At 44.7% G+C, this 20,719-nt stretch overlaps 1 protein-coding gene and 1 long non-coding RNA gene across 13 annotated transcripts in view; one reads left to right on the forward strand and one right to left on the reverse strand.

Moving 5' to 3' along the window:
* Window positions 1–20,719, reverse strand: part of LOC310666937 — a 288,749-nt gene that overhangs the window by 244,042 nt on the left and 23,988 nt on the right. The window lies entirely within an intron of this gene.
* PITPNM2 (phosphatidylinositol transfer protein membrane associated 2) overlaps window positions 1–20,719 on the forward strand; it is a 210,676-nt gene that overhangs the window by 154,405 nt on the left and 35,552 nt on the right. For all 12 annotated transcript variants that reach the window (XM_083418121.1, XM_083418119.1, XM_083418112.1 and 9 more), the window contains 6 exons: window positions 3,390–3,494; window positions 6,364–6,434; window positions 8,265–8,509; window positions 14,184–14,373; window positions 15,687–15,806; window positions 18,090–18,301. In XM_083418121.1, the coding sequence (XP_083274247.1) occupies window positions 3,390–3,494; window positions 6,364–6,434; window positions 8,265–8,509; window positions 14,184–14,373; window positions 15,687–15,806; window positions 18,090–18,301 (943 nt within the window). The remainder of the gene's footprint in view (window positions 1–3,389; window positions 3,495–6,363; window positions 6,435–8,264; window positions 8,510–14,183; window positions 14,374–15,686; window positions 15,807–18,089; window positions 18,302–20,719) is intronic.

Raw genomic sequence — 20,719 nt, forward strand, 5'->3', positions numbered from 1 at the left:
CACACCTTTGTGCCTTATCTAATTATTTCTAGTCTGCTAATGCAACCTTACAAGATCATGTACTCCATACCCATGAATCCAGCATTATTATAGACCCTGCAACTCCCTCTCTGTGTATGGCACTTCCAGGCTGTCACAGCTATGCAGATGGAATTCCTTCATGTGACAGGAAATTCAGGATGTGCAATTAAAGATTATTTGGTGCTCTTGTGCTACAAACTCTCTCTTTGTTAAAAAACCAAAAAAAAAACCCCAACACAGACTTTTTGCAATAAGGAAAGTGGTGGGAAAATGCACTGGGAATTGTAGAATATCATTTGCTTGAGGCAATGTAGTCTTACCTCCCTGCAAACAAATCAAACGAATGCTCAGTAAGTAGCCAGTGTTGTCTCATCAGGATGAATGCTCAATAAACAGGTCTCCTGGAAGTGATCCACAAGGGGCTTCAATTGCCCAAGCCTCTGAAGTTGTTTCTGGGGAATATACTAGGTCCCCAAAAAGACCCCAGAGGAGCCAGGCATAACTGCCCTATAAGGCATCTTAATGTAGATGTCTGTTTCTGAAGCTGAGTAAAGTTGAGAGGGGGTAGCCCCTTTACACTAGGAGGTCACATGCAAAATCCATTGTGTACTGTTTCCATGAGCTTCTTGAAAGAAAGTGGGCACATAACAAATAATATCCTAGCCATATTCTAGCTGTTTTTATTAGAGGCATGAGGATTGCATTATTGTCTCACAAAAGGATCTTGATCATTCATATATATATATATATATATATATGCTTTCGTAGATTTTCACGGGTACAGGAATGCAGGTTTTGGTGTCCTCGGGTGTCTTCCCGTGTAAAAGTTGGGGTGTCTAGGCGACGTTTCGACGAGGTCTCACTCGTCATCTTCAGGCTGGTGCTTTCGGCTTCTTGTTACTGGAACAGAGCAGGATCTCAGTGTTTGAGTTCCTATAAATACTGTTGAGGAGGTGTGGTGTATAGCCTCCAATGTTCTGGGCAGAGAGGAGGTTCCCAGGCTAGTGTGCCTTTTCTTCTTTTGTTCCTTAATTACTTGAGGGATATCTTGAGTGATTTCTTGAGTGATTTCCTGAATCCCACTTAGGTGGGTCATTAGGTGTGGATTAGTTGCTAAAGCCTTCGTGTCTTGAACTCTTGAACTTTGTGAAGAGTTTTTCTGAGAAGATGGCTGTACTGCACTTGGTTGTGCTCTGGCTTGGCTTCGTGTATAGGGGCGAGCTGTGGTTTTGTGGCCTGTGCCAGCCAGATCTGTGTAGGGATTGCAGGGGGGTGCAGCATCCGGAGGTGCCACCCTGGTTTGGCTACTGGATGGTGTCTGTAATTTATCTGTGGAGAGGGTCTGGGTTTGGGTCTGGTGTGGTTGATTGGTGATGGCGTTCTGTGTGCCTCTGGATCTGGTGTCAGATTTTGTGGGGAGGGCTAATTTCCAGATGTCTGGCAAGCGGGATGTGTCGTCACGCTTGTTCATGTTGTGAGGGTGTTTCTCTATCTCGATGGCTTCCATGATTATTCTCTTGTGGTGATGTTCCATGTTAAAGAGCAATTTGGAATCTGCAAAATTAATTTCGTGTCCTGTTTCTTTCATGTGTTGGAAAAGAGAGGAAGTTTTTTCTTCTTTTTTGACGGCATTCTTGTGTTCTGCGATACGTGCATTTATTCGTCTGTTTGTTTGTCCAATGTACGTGGCTGGGCAGACTTTGCAGGGTATTTCATATATATATATTGCAAGACTTCTCACATGTTCTCAGTTGCTGGCAAAGTATGACAAACCAAATTATTAACACTGAATAACTGTTCCATAAAAATGCAAATAATGGGAGCAAGAAGCCATTCAGTGATCATGGTAAGCAGCAGTGAGAGAGCTGTAATTAAGCCTTCTAAGCAACTGGGTTCAATATTTAGATAAAGTAGCAGGGACAAGCCTGGAATGTAAATTCACTCCTCTTCGCTCTTTACGATTTTGACAATGCATACTCCCCACACCCTGTGCATGACATTCAACAGATGCACCAGCTTTGTTGGATTAATTGGTGCAATACTTTCATTAATTGCAGATTAGAAATTTGCACGTTGTTAATCATAGCCGTGAGAAGGGTGATTGACACCAGTGTACTGATGTAGGCAAGCTTTATCATCTTTTCATTGAACCCTGTTCTGACTATTTAATGATTTATCTTTGGCATTGTCCCAGAGAAAGAGTTATTTTCCCCAGTGCAAAGACTTCAGCAGTTGCTTGCATTTGTAATCTTTATTTTAGCTGGTTAATTAATTGGTAAACAGGAAGAGAGTTCAATTGTCTAGCTTCTCTTTCAGCAGTCAATAGCCTTGTTGGAGGTGCAATCCATTTATCTATTCTCCATGTGCACAGTTGCTATCAGGTGTATTATAAGGACAACAGGAACATAGGGATCTGCCTTAAATTAAGTCAGACTATTGGTTTATCTGGCTCGGTGTTGTCTAAAACCTCCTTCCCCAACCTGATGCTCTTCAGTTATTGTTGGACTGCAACTCCCATCCTCCTTGATTATTGGCTGTACTGGTTGGGGCTGATGGGAATTGGAGCCAAATCAGTTTTCATCAGAATCTGAAGCTCCATGTGCGAAGCTACTGGCTGTGCTCAGGAGCAGGGCTACCTGTGTTCCAAGGCTTGAAAGGCCACCTGTCACTTCAACCTCGCATTCCCTCCTCCAAACCTGTTCCAGAAAGGCACAGTACCCTCGGTAAACTGGTAGGTAGGAGAGTCCCCGTAGAGACCAATGCTTTATTTTAAATGCCCCATGCCACCCCCACCCCCCGTCTCGCCACCATTTGCCCCCTCACACCTCTGCCTGCCGCTATTGTGATTTCGGGTTCATCCACACTTCTACTTGTCTTGCTGCTTTCCCCTAGAAAAACCTGCTCATTGCTGCTGAATCGGAGCAGGTTTTCTCTTTTTCTTTTCAATTTTCAATTTTAAAATGCAGTAAAATGGCTACATGCAAATTCAATAAAACAGAAAATACAGCACAAAGCAAAACATAGTGTAACAATAGCAGTTCCAAAGCAGCTCAAAAAACCACTCCCAACATTAACCATAGTTAAGATTCTGCTTTGTCAATACATGGTTTAAAGCGATTGCCCTTAAATTCTCTGTTAACGCCTGTTTGTGTTTGAAACCGATAAGGCTTTTTTCTGTAATTTATTTTTCAAAGCCTCTGATTTCCCTGCCTTATGAACTGCTGTGGATTTTCTTAGCACCAGCTCTCCATGTCTGCCTTTCTAGCCTCCAGCTGTTAAGAGCTGGCACAGTGTTAACAAAGACCACATGACACCATATTCTGTGTCTGTATTTATGAACCTAATTGTTCTCTTCTCTCTCTTTAAAGAGGACTTGTCTGAGAATGAAGAGGTGTTCCCAAAAGAAATTACCAAATGGAGTTCAAACGATCTCATGGATAAGATCGAAACCCCAGAATCTGAAGAAGTACCAGGTAATTTTTGTGTGTGGAATGGGATGCAGCTGAGAGTATTGTACAGTTATTCCGCTGAATGGCTGTACTCTTAGGTGAATAATAGAAGACAGGTCCTTTAATAATGATAATAATAATTTTATTATTTGTATCCCACCCATCTGACTGGGTTGCTCCTGTCACTCTGGGCGCCTTCCAACGTGTACAAAAACATTTCTCTAATTAAAACATGTTAGCTTAGCCATCTTAGCCAAGTCCAGTTATTTTTCAGCCATTCTTCTATAGTGAATGAGGCTGCTACCTTCCCAGGGTTCTTGGGGTGGTGGTGGAGGGGGACAGGTAGAAAACCAGAGTAAGCCTGCAGTGTAGTTGTGCGCTGTTGGGGCCTGTCCATGCTTCCATTCGTCCTGCACTTACTTAGAATTTGCACTGGAACAATAGAACTGGTCCAAAAGCTTTTCATTTATATCCTGACACAGAAACGCAACATGCCCCCCGCTTTTTACCATTGTATCAGAACAAACAAAAGGCTACTTAAAACCAAAATAGAAATTAATTCCCATTCTTTTTTTCTTTCTTTTTTACTCCTGAACAGAGAAACACACACTTTCCCAAGTGATAGTGGAACTCTTAGCTGATAAACATCTACAGATTATACATCTGGTAGCCAAATTTGCTCTGGCAGCTAAGAAGCTTTGTTCCAGTTCTGATAATGCAGTGTAATTTTAAACTTTTATGCCATAAACTTTTGTGCTATAGACTTTTATGCTGTAGATTTTTATAGACATTTGATGTGTGATTTGCCATCTTTGTTTATTGTGAAGGTCTTTGGGTATATATAAAAAAACTGAACGATAAACACTTTTCCTTGTGGCACAATGTTGTGGGTGTTCCACTTTCCCCTCCACCCCTTCTGTCTCCACCCACACCTTGAGTAAAATTTGCCAGTTTTTTCTAGAGCCCGTTGCTGTGCACTTCTGGTTCCCTGCCCCATGCTATTTTTTCTTAGGTGTCCCCTTCCTGTGCTCATACGGGCATTGTGATCAGCTAGTGAGTGAAAGCATTGTGAGCGAAAGCAGTTTCATAGAATCATAGAATCATAGAGTTGGAAGAGACCACAAGGGCCATCGAGTCCAACCCCCTGCCAAGCAGGAAACACCATCAGAGCACTCCTGACATATGGTTGTCAAGCCTCTGCTTAAAGACCTCCAAAGAAGGAGACTCCACCACACTCCTTGGCAGCAAATTCCACTGTCGAACGGCTCTTACTGTCAGGAAGTTTCCCTTTTCCCCTTTTTCCCTTTCCGGTGCCACTGTGTGTTGGATGTGCAACCACAATACAAGCATTGGGAATGATGGGGGAATGTACATCATCCAAATTAACCCCCTTCCTTCACTGTAGGGGCAGTCAGTGCCTTGTGCTACTGCCACCTCGACTATTCTACATTATGGGCTGTATGGGTGGTCTTTCTTTAATGGCAATTAAAGTACAGTCTTGGGACGCGGGTGGCGCTGTGGGTTAAACCACAGAGCCTAGGACTTGCCAATCAGAAGGTCGGCAGTTCGAATTCCTGCGATGGGGTGAGCTCCTGTTGCTCGGTCCCTGCTCCTGCCAACCTAGCAGTTCGAAAGCACATCAAAGTGCAAGTAGATAAATAGGTACTGCTCCGGCGGGAAGGTAAACAGCGTTTCCATGTGCTGCTCTGGTTCACCAGAAGCGGCTTAGTCATGCTGGCCACATGACCCGGAAGCTGTACGCTGGCTCCCACAGCCAGTAAGTGAGATGAGCGCCGCAACCCCAGAGTCGTCTGCGACTGGACCTAATGTCAGGGGTCCCTTTACCTTTAAAGTACAGTTTATTTTTCACTTGTTGCACACCCCTTTGGGGGTTCCCAAAGAAAACATATTGTGTGCTAGTGCACAGGAACACAATGGACTGAAAAAAGCAACAGAAAAGGAGGGCATGTGCAGCTGCACTGTGGCGCAAGGGGACAGAGAAAAGGGTGGGGAAGAAGGAAGAAAAGTGGAACACTGCAATTGACAGGATAGTGCTCATTTTCAGGGATGCCTCCTTGAAAAGTGTGGAGTGAGGCGTTTACTAATTGAAAAAAATTGGATAAATGTGGATAGTCACTTAATAAGCCCTGCCCCCAACCTGTCTTCTCAATCTAGGTAACAATGGAAGATCCTTCACAAGAAAAAGCTTTAAAAACTTTTGAAATTCACATCTCCTCCTGTTACATCTTGTCAGGGAACTGCCATCAGTGTCCGAGGGAGAGAGCAAGCTCCGAAGGGATCCCAGAGAGCGTCCCGGGAGTGGGAGGGGCAGCCCATTTTCTGGTGGAGAGAATCAGCGTAGCTCCAGTGGAGAAGGGGGGGAGATGGGGGAATCGGCGAGCCGATGCCATGACTCCTTGCCAGGGACCAGCGGAGAGAGAAGGGGTCCTCCGCTGCCCACGCCCTCCTTGCGCAGAAGGCTTCCGCGCAGGGAGAGTAGGCGGAGACTTGGCGTCAAAGAACTTATTTGCTGGAAGAAGACTTTGCTGGACTGACGATTCTGCCAGCGATTGAGACGGTCACGGGTGAGTGGCTGCCCGGACAACCCAGCCAGACGTTGGGACAAGCTTACGTACGAGCAACCCCTAGAACCATTACACATCTGTTCATAGGTTTGGCCATTTTGTGATCTTTTTCTATGCAGATTTTCCAAAATGGAGAGTTGGGAGCAGTCCCCACCATGTCTTTCTCCCCTTTTCCCATATCAGCAAACATGGTGGCAGAATAGTGGCAGATACCCCTTCACGCACTAAACCTTGGGAAGTATTAGAATGTCTCATGGTCTGTGGAGGAAAGAACCCAAACTCATATGACCATACGTCTTTCATTCCAGACGATCCATGTCTTGAATCAGCAGCAGAGTACCATGTTGGATCCAGCGTGGAAAGGCTAAGCATCATTGAGGTACGGTGTCTAAATAATTTTCCGGCTTGTATTTTTTAAAGGTGCAGCTTTTATGTGTGTTCTATATCCACGTTTGTCCCTCTGAGCGGAAACACTCCATACCTACAGCTGTGATCTGGCAACAAAATCTGGAATCTACCTGAAGCCTGTGGCCAGATATGACTCTTGAATTGATCTAACCACAGTGCAATTCACACTTTTGCCTGGTTTCCCCTGCAAGGAAAAGAAACATTCCTTACCCTTTTTGTATCATATATCACTTGCAGTCTGCCTCTTGGTGGTGGTAGGGATCTTTTAGGGAACACATTAAACCCTCAATCCTGCCCCCCCCATATATATTGCTGCATTACCATGGGGGCGTGCTCCACATTCTTGAAGCTGCTGGTTCATGCCAATTTTATTACAGAACTTTACAACATTATACATAGGATATAAATTGTTCCTGACCTCAGAGTAGTAGCCACTGAGTACTGTCTGAGAATTTCAGGCACTGGCCACCTCTGCTTTGATGGAAAAGCACCAGAAACTGATAGTGGGTGTATGCACACTCTGGTTTACTCTGCATGCTGTGCATGCCCACCACAGGTCTGGGAAGTGGTGTATGTATGGCGTTATCCATTATCTGTATCTATCCTGTTGTTAGGAAATACTGAATTTTCATGCATTTCCTCCTTAAACCAGCTCCTGTCTAAATTGCTGGGAAAGAGAACGACTTAGCTGCTCTTTCAGCCAGCAGTGTGTACACAGCCAGTGTCTTAACTGAAAACCTATTTCTTTACCCTGGGCAAGTTTAGAAGGAATTCTAGGGATCCACCAGCAATGAGAGGTAGTGCTGGATCCAGGGTGGATTCAATGAAAACCCCCAAATCCGGCAATGGGCTTCTTTCTTTTTCTGTCAGGGTTGTCCTGCAGGCTCCGCTTTGACAATGGGTTTTTGAAGTAAACCTCAGTGCAGAGAAGTTGCTGCCTCCTCTGTTCTTAAGGCCATTGACTTCCTAGGGGATGAAAACATACCAGCCTGATAACCTAATTTTTAAAATTTAAACTTTATTGAATTTCATAATTAACTTGCAATGCCATTGCCCTTTTCGCCTTCCCTCCTGGCAATAACATTGTGTTGCATGAGAACGTCAGCTTTTATGGTGCGCCGATGCTTAATTATAAAGGAGAGTAAACGTGCAGAATCACAGTGTACAATTAAGGCAGAGGGATACATCAAACAGAACATAAAAGCAATCAGGAATTGAAAGAGGTCCAGGAAATTCATGTTTTGTGTAACTGTTCCAGCTTATCCCTTTGTTTATATATCATCATCTCACATACTGCAAGTGCAGCCATTTAGAGTGTCCAAACATCTACTGTTGGTGCTGCTGGATTCTTCCAGTAATAACAGGGGCTTTGACTATTTCAACTACCCTGCTTATCCATAATATTGTATAGTCTAAAAGTTTCTGGTCAATTGATAATTAATTGTTCTGCAGCAGGAAGCACTTAAAAGAAAAAGAAGAAGAAGTGTTTATTGGGTTTTCAATACAACAGCTTGCAGACAAGGCTAACAATAAAGAAACAATGAATAATGATTGTGTGGGGCACAGTATTGCAGTTATTATGCAGACATCATAATAAAATAGATTCCACAAAGGGACATTTGGGAAGCAAGAGTCACAGGGTGACAAGGTAGCCTCACCATATAGAGGCGTATGTCCCTGGGGGCCTAAGTAATGCTCTGTTTTTATTTATGAAGCATATTTAAAAATGGAAGTGCCTTTGATCCTCAAAACCATATCTGCCATTATAAACTAGTCTTGCGTTTCTTGTTTTCTCTTTCAGGATGAGGTTGTGCCTCCACTAGTGCAGCCAAGCAAGATCCATGTCCTGCTCTTGGTGCTTCATGGAGGCAACATTTTGGATACAGGAAGTGGTGACCAGAGCTCTAAGCAAGGGGATGTCAACACCATAGCCACCGCCTTTGACACTGTCATTAGGGTCCACTACCCAGCGGCCCTTGGGCGCATAGCCATCAGATTGGTCCCTTGCCCAGCCATCTGCTCTGAAGCATTTTCACTTGTCTCTAAGTGAGTTACTGCTTAGTTTTCTTAAAGGGGCTGGGAAAGAGGAAGAGGGAGGGAGAACAAAGATGGATCTATGCTGCACATTTATACCAATTTCAGTAGTTATTCATTCTTCCCAGGATAGCCTGCTGAGAACCATGAATATGTGAGTTGGGCTAGACATCTCAAACAGAATTTGCAGCATCTCACCTGGAATCACTAGAGGAAACCATGACTATTAAACTTTAGAAAACTCGTCTTTTTTTGTTGTGTAGATGTACCCTTAGCTGCATCTGTGATTTGGCAGAGAGGCTTCCTCATTCTGTGTCTGACTGTTCTGTCTCTTCCAGACAGACCCTTTTTTACACTGCAGCTGCAGAGACCCCCTTTGGACCAATTACGCTGCAATTCACATGGCACAGTTCCATAGGGGACATAAGAAATCTGTGAATCAGTCAAGTTAGTCTAGACAGAGTCAACTGCTTGCTTCTTAGAAAGAGGAAATGTTGACAGCTGTGTGAAAGCACCATTGTGGTCCAGCCCTTGTCCTTCAGCCTGAGTCCAGAAGCCTAGGTACCATATCTATCCAGCCTCAGCCCCAAACCTGAGGCTCCCAAGCCAGACCTAGCATCTTCATCTCCAAGGGCCTCACATGCCAAGCTGCTCAGCACTGTAAGCATCATGTCCAGTGACATCTAACAGAGAGAGTTGAGAGAGCGTCCGGTTCCAGGGCAGAGGGCTGGCCCTTTAAAGAACTCCAGCAAATAGGTGGGACATAGGAAAGGCAGTCAGCCGAGTTGTAGTGGTATGGGCTTGCAGGGGGTAAACAACCTGTTACTATTTCTGCATCAGGGTCCTGGTAGAGTCCCTGTCTCCAGTGTCTTAGAGCCATCCAGTCAGCATCAAAAGGGAGCTTTATAGCCACTGAGAATAACTTTTTTCTCCCTTTTTGCTGTTCGAAGCCAGAGTGAAAGAAGGTGAGTTAGCTGCTGAGGATCAGCTCATAGGGTCACTCTGGAGAAGGTGTGTTTGTCAAATCCAGAGGAGTTGTCCTGTGTACTCCAAAGCTAAGCATTTAGGAACACTGAAAACACAGCATGCTTTAGTTGCAAAAGAATGGTGTGCAAGTTCTGTTACGTACGAACTTCAAGGAAAAAACAGTGTAAGTCTCTCTGGGAGAAGATATTAGAGCACTCCAAATAATTTGCTGGTGAATGTGCACAGAAAATAGTAGACCTAGTTGAAAGGTAGCACAATCCAAATTATTGTTATTGTTGCATAATCTTAGAAGGTTGTATAATCTTAGAAGGGGCATGGCTGTGACTGTCATGAAGGGACCATGCATTTTTTTAATTTGCCACTTTCACTACTAACAGTCAGGTGCCATATAAGCCAGGGATGGAGAATCTTCTCTGATGCCAACACCCCACTTGCCCCATAAGCTTGGCCCATTGTCAGGAATGACCTGGAGGACCACAAATACACCACCACTAAAGTTCAGCTTGCTTCCAGGACTTGTTGAAACAAGTTGTCTCTTCCCTAGGACCTGTCCAGGGTCCTGAAGGGCCTTTTTCTGACCATTCTTGCTCCCTGATTCTGGTTGCTGGCCTTTTGGGTTGATACATAGCTTCTGCCTCTCAACCTCTGCTCTTGCTATTTGCTCTAGATCTCTGCCAGACCTTTGTCCATGCTCCAGTACAAACTCATACTCACCTAGACTTACTCTTTACCTCTTTGTCTTCCTGTCACCTGTGGTCTAATGGATGCCATTTGTGTGAGTTGTAGGCATATTGGAAAATTTCAACAAAAACAGAAATCGCCCATGTTCACTTATTTGTCCCATGACCAGAATGGAAATCAATAAGTTGTTGCTTTCAGTCTGCATATGGTACATAATTGAGTATATCATTCCTCCCCCACTTTGTATTGAAATTAATGGGATGGAATAACATAATGACAAGCAAGATGAATAATGTAGTATTTGACCGCAGCAGAATGGAAACAGTGCTGATTGCAGGGAAGACAGGACAGAACTGAAGATGATGCCTTCTTATGTCCCTAGCTGGCCGTATTTCAAAGATCATATGCAGCTCTTTTTAAAATGACTTTTCTGTCTCCTGCTGAAGTCAACAGCGGGAGTATGGCTGAAATATTGGTATGTCCCTGCCAGTGGGTTTTATTACATGGTGATTGAGTAATAGCCTTGTGAGGCATGCAGAGCTATTTCACTCACCTCCTGAGCCATCCCCTTGGTCCTCTCCATCAGCTTCCAGCCTGAAATATCAGTATTACACAAGCGGAACTGTAGCAAAACCAAAACCAAGCATCCTCATAAGTCAGTGTGTTTCGTATGCTGTCAGTGGGTTCCTATTGCTGTCATGTTGGGCTGTGTATGTCATAAAGGGGAGCCATAGTAGGGTGAAGGCATCCTCTTCTATTTGTCCCCGTGTCAGTTTCAGTCTGTTGGTTAGCTTTTCTATGGTTGTTTCCCAAACAATTTGCTACCATTGGACCATGTTCACTCCTGACAGGTCTCTGGAGTGTCTGGCTATGAGGCTTCTGGCTGCTGAGAGTAGGTGGGATATAAGTTCTTTATAATGTGAGTGGTCATTAACAAAGAAAATCTTTAATAAAATTATTATGATATATATATATATATATATATATATATATATATATATGTCAGTGTGTTTAGGAACACAGCCTGTGCAGGCCCATTTTCTCAATTCATAATGCCAACAAGGTCCATTCTCCTGGCGTCAAGAGCTCACACTATTAATTATCTGCTAAGCTATCCATTCTTGATCTCATGCATGACTGTAATGAATGTAATGACATTGTACTTGGAGAACCGCAATTGATTTGTTCAAACTAATCAGGTGAAGGTTTAAATGTGGATTTGTAGAGTTGTGTGGCAAGCAAGAGGCCCTTGGATAATAGCTCTCACTCTGTGACTTCAGGTATGAGAGGGGAAAAAGTCATTCTTGAGCCCTGGAAGATTTCCCTTAGCTGATGAAATTGTAGTTTGATGGAGGGATTGATTTTTAACCTCCTACTGGCTGTGATTGGAGAGAGGGGGGGGAGGGGGAGGGAGGTCTCTTGCAATCTTGAATCATGCAGGGGTTAGTTGTCATGAGATTCATCTACACAGCAAGTTAAATTATTTCTGATTTGGTTCACTGCTTAAAAGATAATTCGTCTCACCGTCTGCTTCTTAACAACATTTCAGTATTATAAGCTCAAAGTGTGCCCTTCTATAAGGATGTTTTCCAGGGATGGCACATAATTCCCTCCCTATTGAGACCTCATTTCTGTCATTTAATGGGCCAGGCAAAAGCATTTCTGTTTCCCAGGCATTTGGGGTTTCTTTAACTTACAGCAGTTTGCTTTTACGCCCTTTTTGAAAGGGCTGTTACCAAAGGTAAAAAAGGTAAAGGGCCCCTGGACGGTTAAGTCCGGTCAAAGGTGACTATGGGGTTGCAGTGCTCATCTCACTGTCAGGCTGAGGGAGCCGGCGTTTGTCCACAGACAGCTTTCTTGGTCATGTGGCTGGCAGAACTAAACCGCTTCTGGCACACGGAGGACCGTGACGAGTGCCAGAGTGCACGGAAATGCCGTTTACCTTCCTACTGCAGTGGTACCTATTTATCTACTTGCACTGGCATGCTTTTGAACTGCTAGGTTGGCAGGAGATGGGAGAGAGCAACAGGAGCTCACCCTGTCGCGGGGATTCAAACCACCGACCTTCCAATCAGCAAGCCCAAGAGGCTCAGTGGTTTAGTGTGTACACTTTATTTTCAATTTCTACTTTTTAAATTTCATACTGTTCTGCTGGCTGCCCTGAGAATATACATTCAACATGGGTTCAACATGCAGCATACAAATTATTTAAGTAAGTCCTAAGAGCTCGCTTCTCAATCACAGCTCTGGCTTCACTCATTGGCTAAAACCATTGACACACAGGAGCAGTCAGCTGGATCAAGTCACAGAAATTTCCCTTCATAGCTTCCTTTTTAGGAGGGCTTTTTTTCCCATGAAAGCTCAGAGTCTGGGGTCCCTGCCTGCAGGCACCAATGAAGCCTTTGTGGGTGCTGCATTAGAACCTCTGGCTTAGGTCACCTGAAGCCTTAGAAAGCTGGCAGGGCTTGAGCGTTCAATGGCCCTGCCCTCTGGGAGGGCTCTTTAAAGGAATTTCGTGTTTCCTACATGCTTGTGAAATAAACGAGGCTGCAGGGAATGGTCCTCAGACTCTGAGGGTGGTGGAAGAGCTAAAAGCAGCTTGAAATAAATGGGTTTTCAAAATGAATTTTGATTGTTGTCTGTAACATTACAAACAGCGCGCGTGCACACACACACACACACACAACACCCAAGGCAATTGGGGGGGGGAGTTATAAGTTGAAGGATGTATATGTGCATAAATGTGCCCTTGAAATTGTTTTCTAAATCAACTTACAGAGCCTGCCTTACATATGAGAGGAGGAGCAAGACTAAGGGATGACTCACTCACATTTGCTTCTTGCTCTTATGTCAGGGAGCTCTGGGCAGGGTACAGATGTTTGTTTTTAAATTGTGAGGTACATTTCACAGAGAAAATAAACAGTGTGAGTGGCCTCAGCCCAACCAGCAAGCTTTGCAGCTGAGTGAGGAATTTGAACCCAAGTCTAGCATTCTATGCCCTAAACCACATTGATTCTTTTGGTGCGGAATATGAAGAAGCAAAAAAGTACATGGTGCTTTGTAGCAAATAGGAATGTGCAGAGAAGATGGTAAATTTGTGTTTTCTCTCAAAAACTAAGCTAAGCATCTTCTTCCAGTGCGTATGCATGTGACTGGTGGAGAGTGGAAGTAAGGGAACTACCGTTAAATGTTTTTAGATGTCCTTGCTTTCTAAATGCTTTAGAGATGTTTTTGTTTTATTTTTAATTATATTGTTCTGCTACTTTGCCACCCTGGGCTCCTTTAAGAGCAGAACAGAAAATGTATTCATTTATTTATGAATCCCTTCCCATGAGGCCTCCTAAAACAATTTACAATGGCATAAAACCATATATAGAACAATTGCATATATAAAAACAAAACAACAACAGGTGTATATAATCCATTCAAATACAGATACCAGGTGGGATAAAATCTCCACGTTGGAGGTTTGTTGAAAGAGGAATATCTTCAACAGGCAAAGGACAATAGAGAAGGCAGTGCCAAAGGGCAGGTATTGCTTCTATACTAAAAGTCTGATTACTACATCACATGTAGCTGCCTTCAGATTTTGCTGAGTGAGTTTATAGTACTGAACCTTTCGGAATTTTGTCTATATGCTAATGGAGGTTTGAGATTGAGATTGAAATTTGTAGCTGCCCTCCTGCTAGGATGGTGGATAGAGGATTCCCCCTTCTGCATATTTCAGTGATCAGTTGGGTATGTAGCATGTGAGACAATATATTATAATACCAATAGCAATAATAATACCGTGAAATCCCATTGCTGTGCATCTCCACAAGTTCCCATATATTATGATTATGAATTAAACTTATTAGTCGCTTTTCTTTTTACCAAAGTAGCTCAAAGCAGCAATATTAGCAACCAGCATGGCTGTGGCTGACCCATGCAACACAGATTTGATGTCTTTCCAGAGGTTTCACTGCTCCATAATGCCCGCAGAAAGGAAAAGTCCTTAACTATCTCTCTTCTTTTTTAGCCTCAGTCCTTACAGTTACGATGAAGGCTGCCTTTCCAATAGCCAGGATCACATTCCACTCGCAGCACTTCCTCTGCTGGCCACATCGTCCCCACAGTACCAGGAGGCAGTTGCCACGGTGATCCTGAGAGCCAATCAGGTGTACAGCGAGTTCATCAAATCCCAGGAAGGCGCCTCATTCAGCGGCCAGGTTAGCATGCTGCCTTGGTTGGTGGCAGTGAACAAGCAGAAAGCTTTTCTGTATTTTGTTTTTTGGTGTGAAAGTTTATAAAACAAAACGTCCCAATTAACACAGGAGAATTAAATAGAAATAAAATTCTATATTAAGTCTATCGCTTGATTAAATAATTCTTAGTTGATTACGCAATGAATTTTAATAGATTAATCAAGTTGAATACATCTGCATATTTTGGGGTGTAAGTAAAGCAGTAGCTCTGGAGGAAAGGGAAAGAAATCATTTGTTTTTCCAACGTTAAATCAGCAGGCAACATCTCCAAAGAGGCGCTTTGTCTTAAATCATGGGTGGGGAACAATTTTTAACCCCGGGGTGCATTTTCTTCTGAGAGCCCCAGGCCCCAAATGCCAGTGGCCATAGGCAAAACTTGGCAGAGCAACTGGTTACTTTTATCTTTGTACAGCATGCTAGTTTGTACGCATGCTCAGCACCCCTCTCAGCCTCCACACAGACAAGCAAGAGTGTGTTCCAGGGCACATTTCAGACAGGCAAAAACACTCAGGGTGGGATGCAGGGCTGTGGGAGCGGTGAACTGGGGAGAGTTCTGACGCCCAGTGAGAGAGGGGCTGAAGAGCCACGTTTGGTTCCAAGGCTTCTGATCAATTGAAAAGAACGTTTATTATTATATAGGTTTCCCCCGCCAGTCTTTTTACCTTTCCTTTACCACAGGTGACAGCTGTCTGTATGAGTGCTGGGGAGGAGTGAGCAAATATATGGATCTGTGTGATTTGTGCTGCAGTGTTGTATAAATTGAATAAATTCTACACCAGCCTTCCCCCAGACTGGTGCCCTCTGAGCTACAGCTGTGTACATGTTACCATTTACTCCAGCTATAATGTGTTCCCACCACTGGTGTTTAAAGCTGAGTACACATGGTGTTAGCCACAGTTCATATATATCCTGTATTTGACACTTTCCCCTTCAAACCAACTTGCATCCTTTGAAAAAGCAAGCCATGGTTAAGTTGAAGTGCATACAGTTCAGACAGCTGTTGCACATGTGCAGATGCCAGCTGCCTTGAATAGGAGAGTTGAAGGGAGTTGAAGGCGTGGGGAAACAAATGAGGTAATGTATGTTGGGTGATGACACCCCACCCTCTCCCTGGCGTGTACAGCAAGTGCAAATGAAATTTGAAGCTCGCTGGTAGAGAGGGATGGATTTTTAAGCTGCTAACATACGTATAACCCAGAGATCCCAACTGTCCCAGTTGAACAATGAATTTTCCTTGAAAAAGAGCAATGAATGGGTTTTTGTTTTCCCTTGCCCAGGTGTGTTTGGTTGGGGACTGCGTAGGAGGGATCCTGGCCTTTGACGCTCTGTGCTACAGCAACCAGACCATGTCAGAGAGTCAGAACAGTAGCCGGCGTGGGAGCGTTGTAAGTGTGCAGGTAAAGGCATACACCCACCCACAGTGCTCCATTCTGGGGCGGCAAGGAGGTTCACTGTTCACCGCAGAAGAATACTGAGCATTTATTTATATCTTGTGTTTCAAGGGTGCTCTGCCTGTGTTGTCTCAATAATCCTATCAGCCTCCCTTCATTCCAGAAAAGAGGCAGAGACACTGCTTCATTTTTTCTTCTCCTTCAGCATCAGTCTGCCAGTCCAAGGGACACCTGACTTACACTGGGCTCTACACCTTCAGTGTGGACGCAGTAAACCCTGTCAGTATTCTGTTGTGCTTTACTACCTGTTTCATGCACAGGGCATGTTAAAAGTACAAAAACACTTCCACTGAGTGAAATGCTGGTCTGTGTCACCACCATCTCTGGCCTCAAGTACAGTCCTCTTCTGTTGCCTCACTTAATTCAGTGCTCCCTTGTTCTCTCATTCATCTGAGCAGCTGACGCCTTTCCTTAAATCCCTTGACTTCCTATCCATTTCCAGATCCCACACAGCCTTGTCTTTATCTTCAAAGATTTCCATTGCTTTCTCCTTGCTGTAGCTTCTTGGGCCCTTGCCTCCTGACACACTTCTGCCTGTTACGTTCACACATCCACAGCGGCAGAGCTTCATGCTCCGGCACCAAGGGCTGGTGCACGTCCTGGGGGGCAGGGGCGCATGTCCTGGGGGCAGGGCTCGCCATCTGCAGGGGCGGGCAGGGAGCAGCCGCGAGGGCACCCTGGGGATCGCGTTGCCGGGGACGGAGCACTCCCCCTGCAGTCCTCTTCCTCCGCCAGTGCACATCCATAGCCTCCATCCTCAGCCATCTGAAGGACTTTGGCTCCATTAAACAGTGTCAGCCCTTTCTCTCTTGTTGCTCATGTATCTGGAACCGCCTCCCAAATCCCTTCTGTGCTGCTGCCACCCCTCTTAAAGCCACTCCTCCAAACACGCCTTTGGCATAACCTCCACATCCTCAAGCTCCACTGCAGGGGTAGCCAAGGTAGTACTCTCCAAATGCTGTTGAACTACAGTTCCCAAAATCCCTGATGGGAGTTGGGAGCACAGCAACATCTGGAGGCTGCCTTGTTTGCTATCCCTGCCCCACTATAACTAAGGTTGCATACACACTGTATATTTGAAGCACTGACCCCTCCCCCAAAGAATCCTGGGAACTGTGGTTTGTTAAGGGCGCTAGGAATTATAGTTTTGTGAAGTCTTTGGGGAAATTCATGGGCTTTAAATGTATGGTGTGTTCACAGCCTAAGACAAACCATGTGTAAGTGAAATAATTGCGCCATCTCATTCTTCCTTTGCCTCCCCTTCCTTCTTGTTCCTCTATTGTTTCCCCTGTGTTGAATTTTAGATTGAAAACTCATTTGGGCACTGTGAAGTATCATGCCCACTCTCTTAATTACATCATCATCATCATCATCATCATTTACTACATTTCTTAGTTGCTTTATGCAAAAAGAAAATATCAACAAGGTAAAATATGAATGGACAGAATCAGTTAAAATCCAGAAAAAGCAAAATGGTGTACAATACAAAATTCTTAAAATACTCATTGAACAAAACAATGAAAAGAACAGGTCCTACGCCACCTGACTGAAGGATGAACACTGTGGAGGAGGCCTAGTTAATCTCCCAGAGGCCTGGTGCCTAAAAACTGGTGGATGGTGGCACCAGGCGTGTTTCCCTGGGGAGAGCATTCCACAAACGGGGTTGGGGGGACACCACTGAAAAGTCACATTCTCATATGGCAACCTTCTGCCCATCCCTTGGGTGAAACACGTGGCGAAAGGCCCGTAATGAAGCCTGCAGGGTTTCTAAGGGGAGAGAAAGATTGAGATCTGTCATAGCACTAGAACTCCAGGACATCCAATGAAGCTGAACGTTGGAAAATGCGGGACAGATAAAGGACAGTACTTCTTCATGCAGCACCTAGTTAAAACTATGGAACTCCCTGCCTCAGGAGACAGTGGTGACACCAACTTGAATGACTTTTACAAGAGTCAGCAGGCCCTTATGTTCTTACAGCGACAGTGTATTAATGATGTTGTTGTTGATGATGATTACACTAAAGCTAATTACTTTGATGGCTGGGTCACTGGCCCGCAACAGTTTGAGGCGCTTGGGGGTCAAACACTGACATCCGGCAAGCCCAGCGACAGCCCACGGGGCACGTCTTTGGGCTGAGGGTCTTCTGTGCTTGCTTTCCGACGGAGTGTCAACGCGATTGCCCTTTGTCAGGGCTCTGACGCCTAGGCCTTGTGCCCTTCAAATTCCAGGACACTGACCTCTTGTCTCCTGGAATCATTGTGAACAACAGCTACTGCTCAGGGGGCTCCAGCCTGGAAGCCAGCCGCCACCTCAGCCGGAGCAACATTGACATCCCTCGCAGCAACGGGGAGGAGTCCAGGAAGCAGCTGCCGCGGAAGAGGAGCGACTCGTCGACTTACGAAGTGGACACCATCAAGCAGCACCAGGCCTTCCTCTCCAGGTAGGTTTGCCACGGGAGGGAAGAGTGGCTGATTGGCTGATTGGGATTGTTGCCAATAGACTGTGCTTTATAGTATTGTTATAATTTTCATTTTCAGATTAATGGATGCTTCTGTACATTCCTGTGGATATGTAAACCAGGTATAGAGGAACCTTTGGCCTTCCAGTCATTCCTGGACTTACACCTTCCATCAGCCCCAGCAAGCTTGATTCAGTGGTTCAGCAACATCTGGTGGGCCAAAGGTTCCCCACACCTGGCACGTAAATGACCACCTCTTTAGGGCCAAGCTGCATGTAACATAGGAGATCCGTGATGAGATAGGGACACAGGAAGCTACCTTTATGGTTCATTTAACCCAGGAGAGCTTGGCTTTCTGGGGGTCTGAGACTGAGAAGGATCTGAACTTTTTTGACAGGAGATGCAGGGGGTTGAACCTGGAAGCTTTTATAGGTGAAGCATTCAGCTGTGGTTCCCCTTCCCGTGATGACCCCTCCCCCCCCCCCCAGCAAAAAAACCCAAACCATTTTGGAAGCAAGTGTTTAACTGTTTTTTCTGATCTAAGTTGCTCTTCCCCAAAAGGGAGAAAAGGGAGAGAGGAAAAAAATACTGAGTGGTCTTGAGCAATTCCCTATCTATCAGCCTCAATCTCTAATCTGTGAAATGGGAGTAGCTATGATATGCCTTACAAGGTTGCAGAAGAATAGCTCTCTGTAAAAGAAATTTAAATGACACCATGCTGAAAGTTCCAGGAATGATAAAGAGATGGTGAGATGCTGTGTCCCACGTATTTGCTAAGCCTTTTTTTAGAACACGTGAACCTTGGTGGGAGGAGAGGGGAACTCACCAAAAGCTTAACATGCAAACAAGCCTCACCCACAAATACTTTCAAGGATAGCTGCTGTGAAATTTGTGTTGTCGACTGTTCCCAGCCTGTGCCCATAAAACTCTTCTCTCCAACCATGAAGTCATATGTTTTATTTATCCCACGTATTTTCTGCAGGGAAAAAGTACCTCTTGGTAATATTAAAAAGATTTAGTGGATTCTGCAGCTTCTGTTTGTATTGCTCTTGGCACTAAACAATATCACAGGCTTGTTGTCTTCACCAGTTCTCCAAACCTTGGAGGGAGTAGGGAATTACATCTCCTTTGCCTCCAGACCCTTTCATGGTTATTAACTCTGCGTGTTGCTCTGTAAATCATGCAGATGGGGCTTCTGGTTGTTTGGAATTTTACACTACACAGAACAGAGGCTGTGGCCCATGAAAAGGAGGAAATTCCCACCTGCCCTTAGGAGATTTGGGACCTATCTAGTAGGAGACCTGAAACAGTGGGCATTTTTAAAGTCAGATGTGCTCAGCCACTAACGGCATACTTGAGAAGCTGCTGGGAGGCAATAGTTCTTTCAGACTTTTTTTACCTTTAGGAAACCTGTTGTGTTGATCCCTTGAGCATCAGTGAAGAAAATTCCTGCATGTCGCAGGGGACCCTGGGGAAGGTAGTAGGTCAAATGCACTTTTCATGGAGTACACTGGCTGGGCCTTCTCAATTGTCCCATGGGCAAAGCAGGAGCACTGTAGAATATCCCTGATTCTCTCCTGCATCTGTACATTGCAAGGGAAGATTGGTGGCAGTGGGCAAGTTGTCTTTCAACTCAGTAGCTTTGTGCATTGTCAGTAACCCGCTACCACAGCACTCTGGGGTGCCCTACAGAACAGTTTGGAAGCCACTTTATTAAAGCACAAGTGTCCAGCAGCCTGCAGCAGAGTGGCAAAGGCAGCAGTGGTTTGTGGCATTCCTGGTGGATGGGAGACCCAGCTGAGACCCAGCTATGTCACAGAGGCAGAAGTGCTTGATCAAAAGTCCTGCTATAACTCTGTTAATGTGAAGGGGAGTGATTTGCTCTCCTGACCTTGGTAGGCTGTGGGCAGGATGCGTAGTGTGACATATAATCGATCATATGAGCTGTACAAGGCTTCATATCACACGTGCTATAAATCTGTGAGTTGATGCATATACATTTTGAGCTGGTCGATGAGACAGAGGCAGCATGCAAAGATGCAAGACTCCCTTCCTACCAATTGTGATCTTTCTATTTCTCTTTCCTCTCTTATTGTTTCTTTTCTTTTTCTTTTCTCCTTTATTAATCCCTTAACACTTGTGTCCCAACAACTTCTTTGAGGAAGAAATAGGTAAGCACCATTCACAGCTTTCCATAATGTAGAGAAATCTAGAACATTGGAGGACCACATGTGGAAAAAAAAGGGGGACTCTTGGGCTGTAATCCTCTGCATATTTACTTGGGAGCAAGCACCAATAAACACATTGGCATTGACTTTCAAGTAAGCATGCAGAGGAATATACAGTAGAATACATTTTTAAAAGATAATGTTATTTTGGACCAGCTGACTGCTTAGATGT

Source organism: Podarcis tiliguerta (genome assembly GCF_965153285.1).
Source record: "Podarcis tiliguerta genome assembly, chromosome: 16".
NCBI classification, from domain to species: Eukaryota; Metazoa; Chordata; class Lepidosauria; order Squamata; family Lacertidae; genus Podarcis; species Podarcis tiliguerta.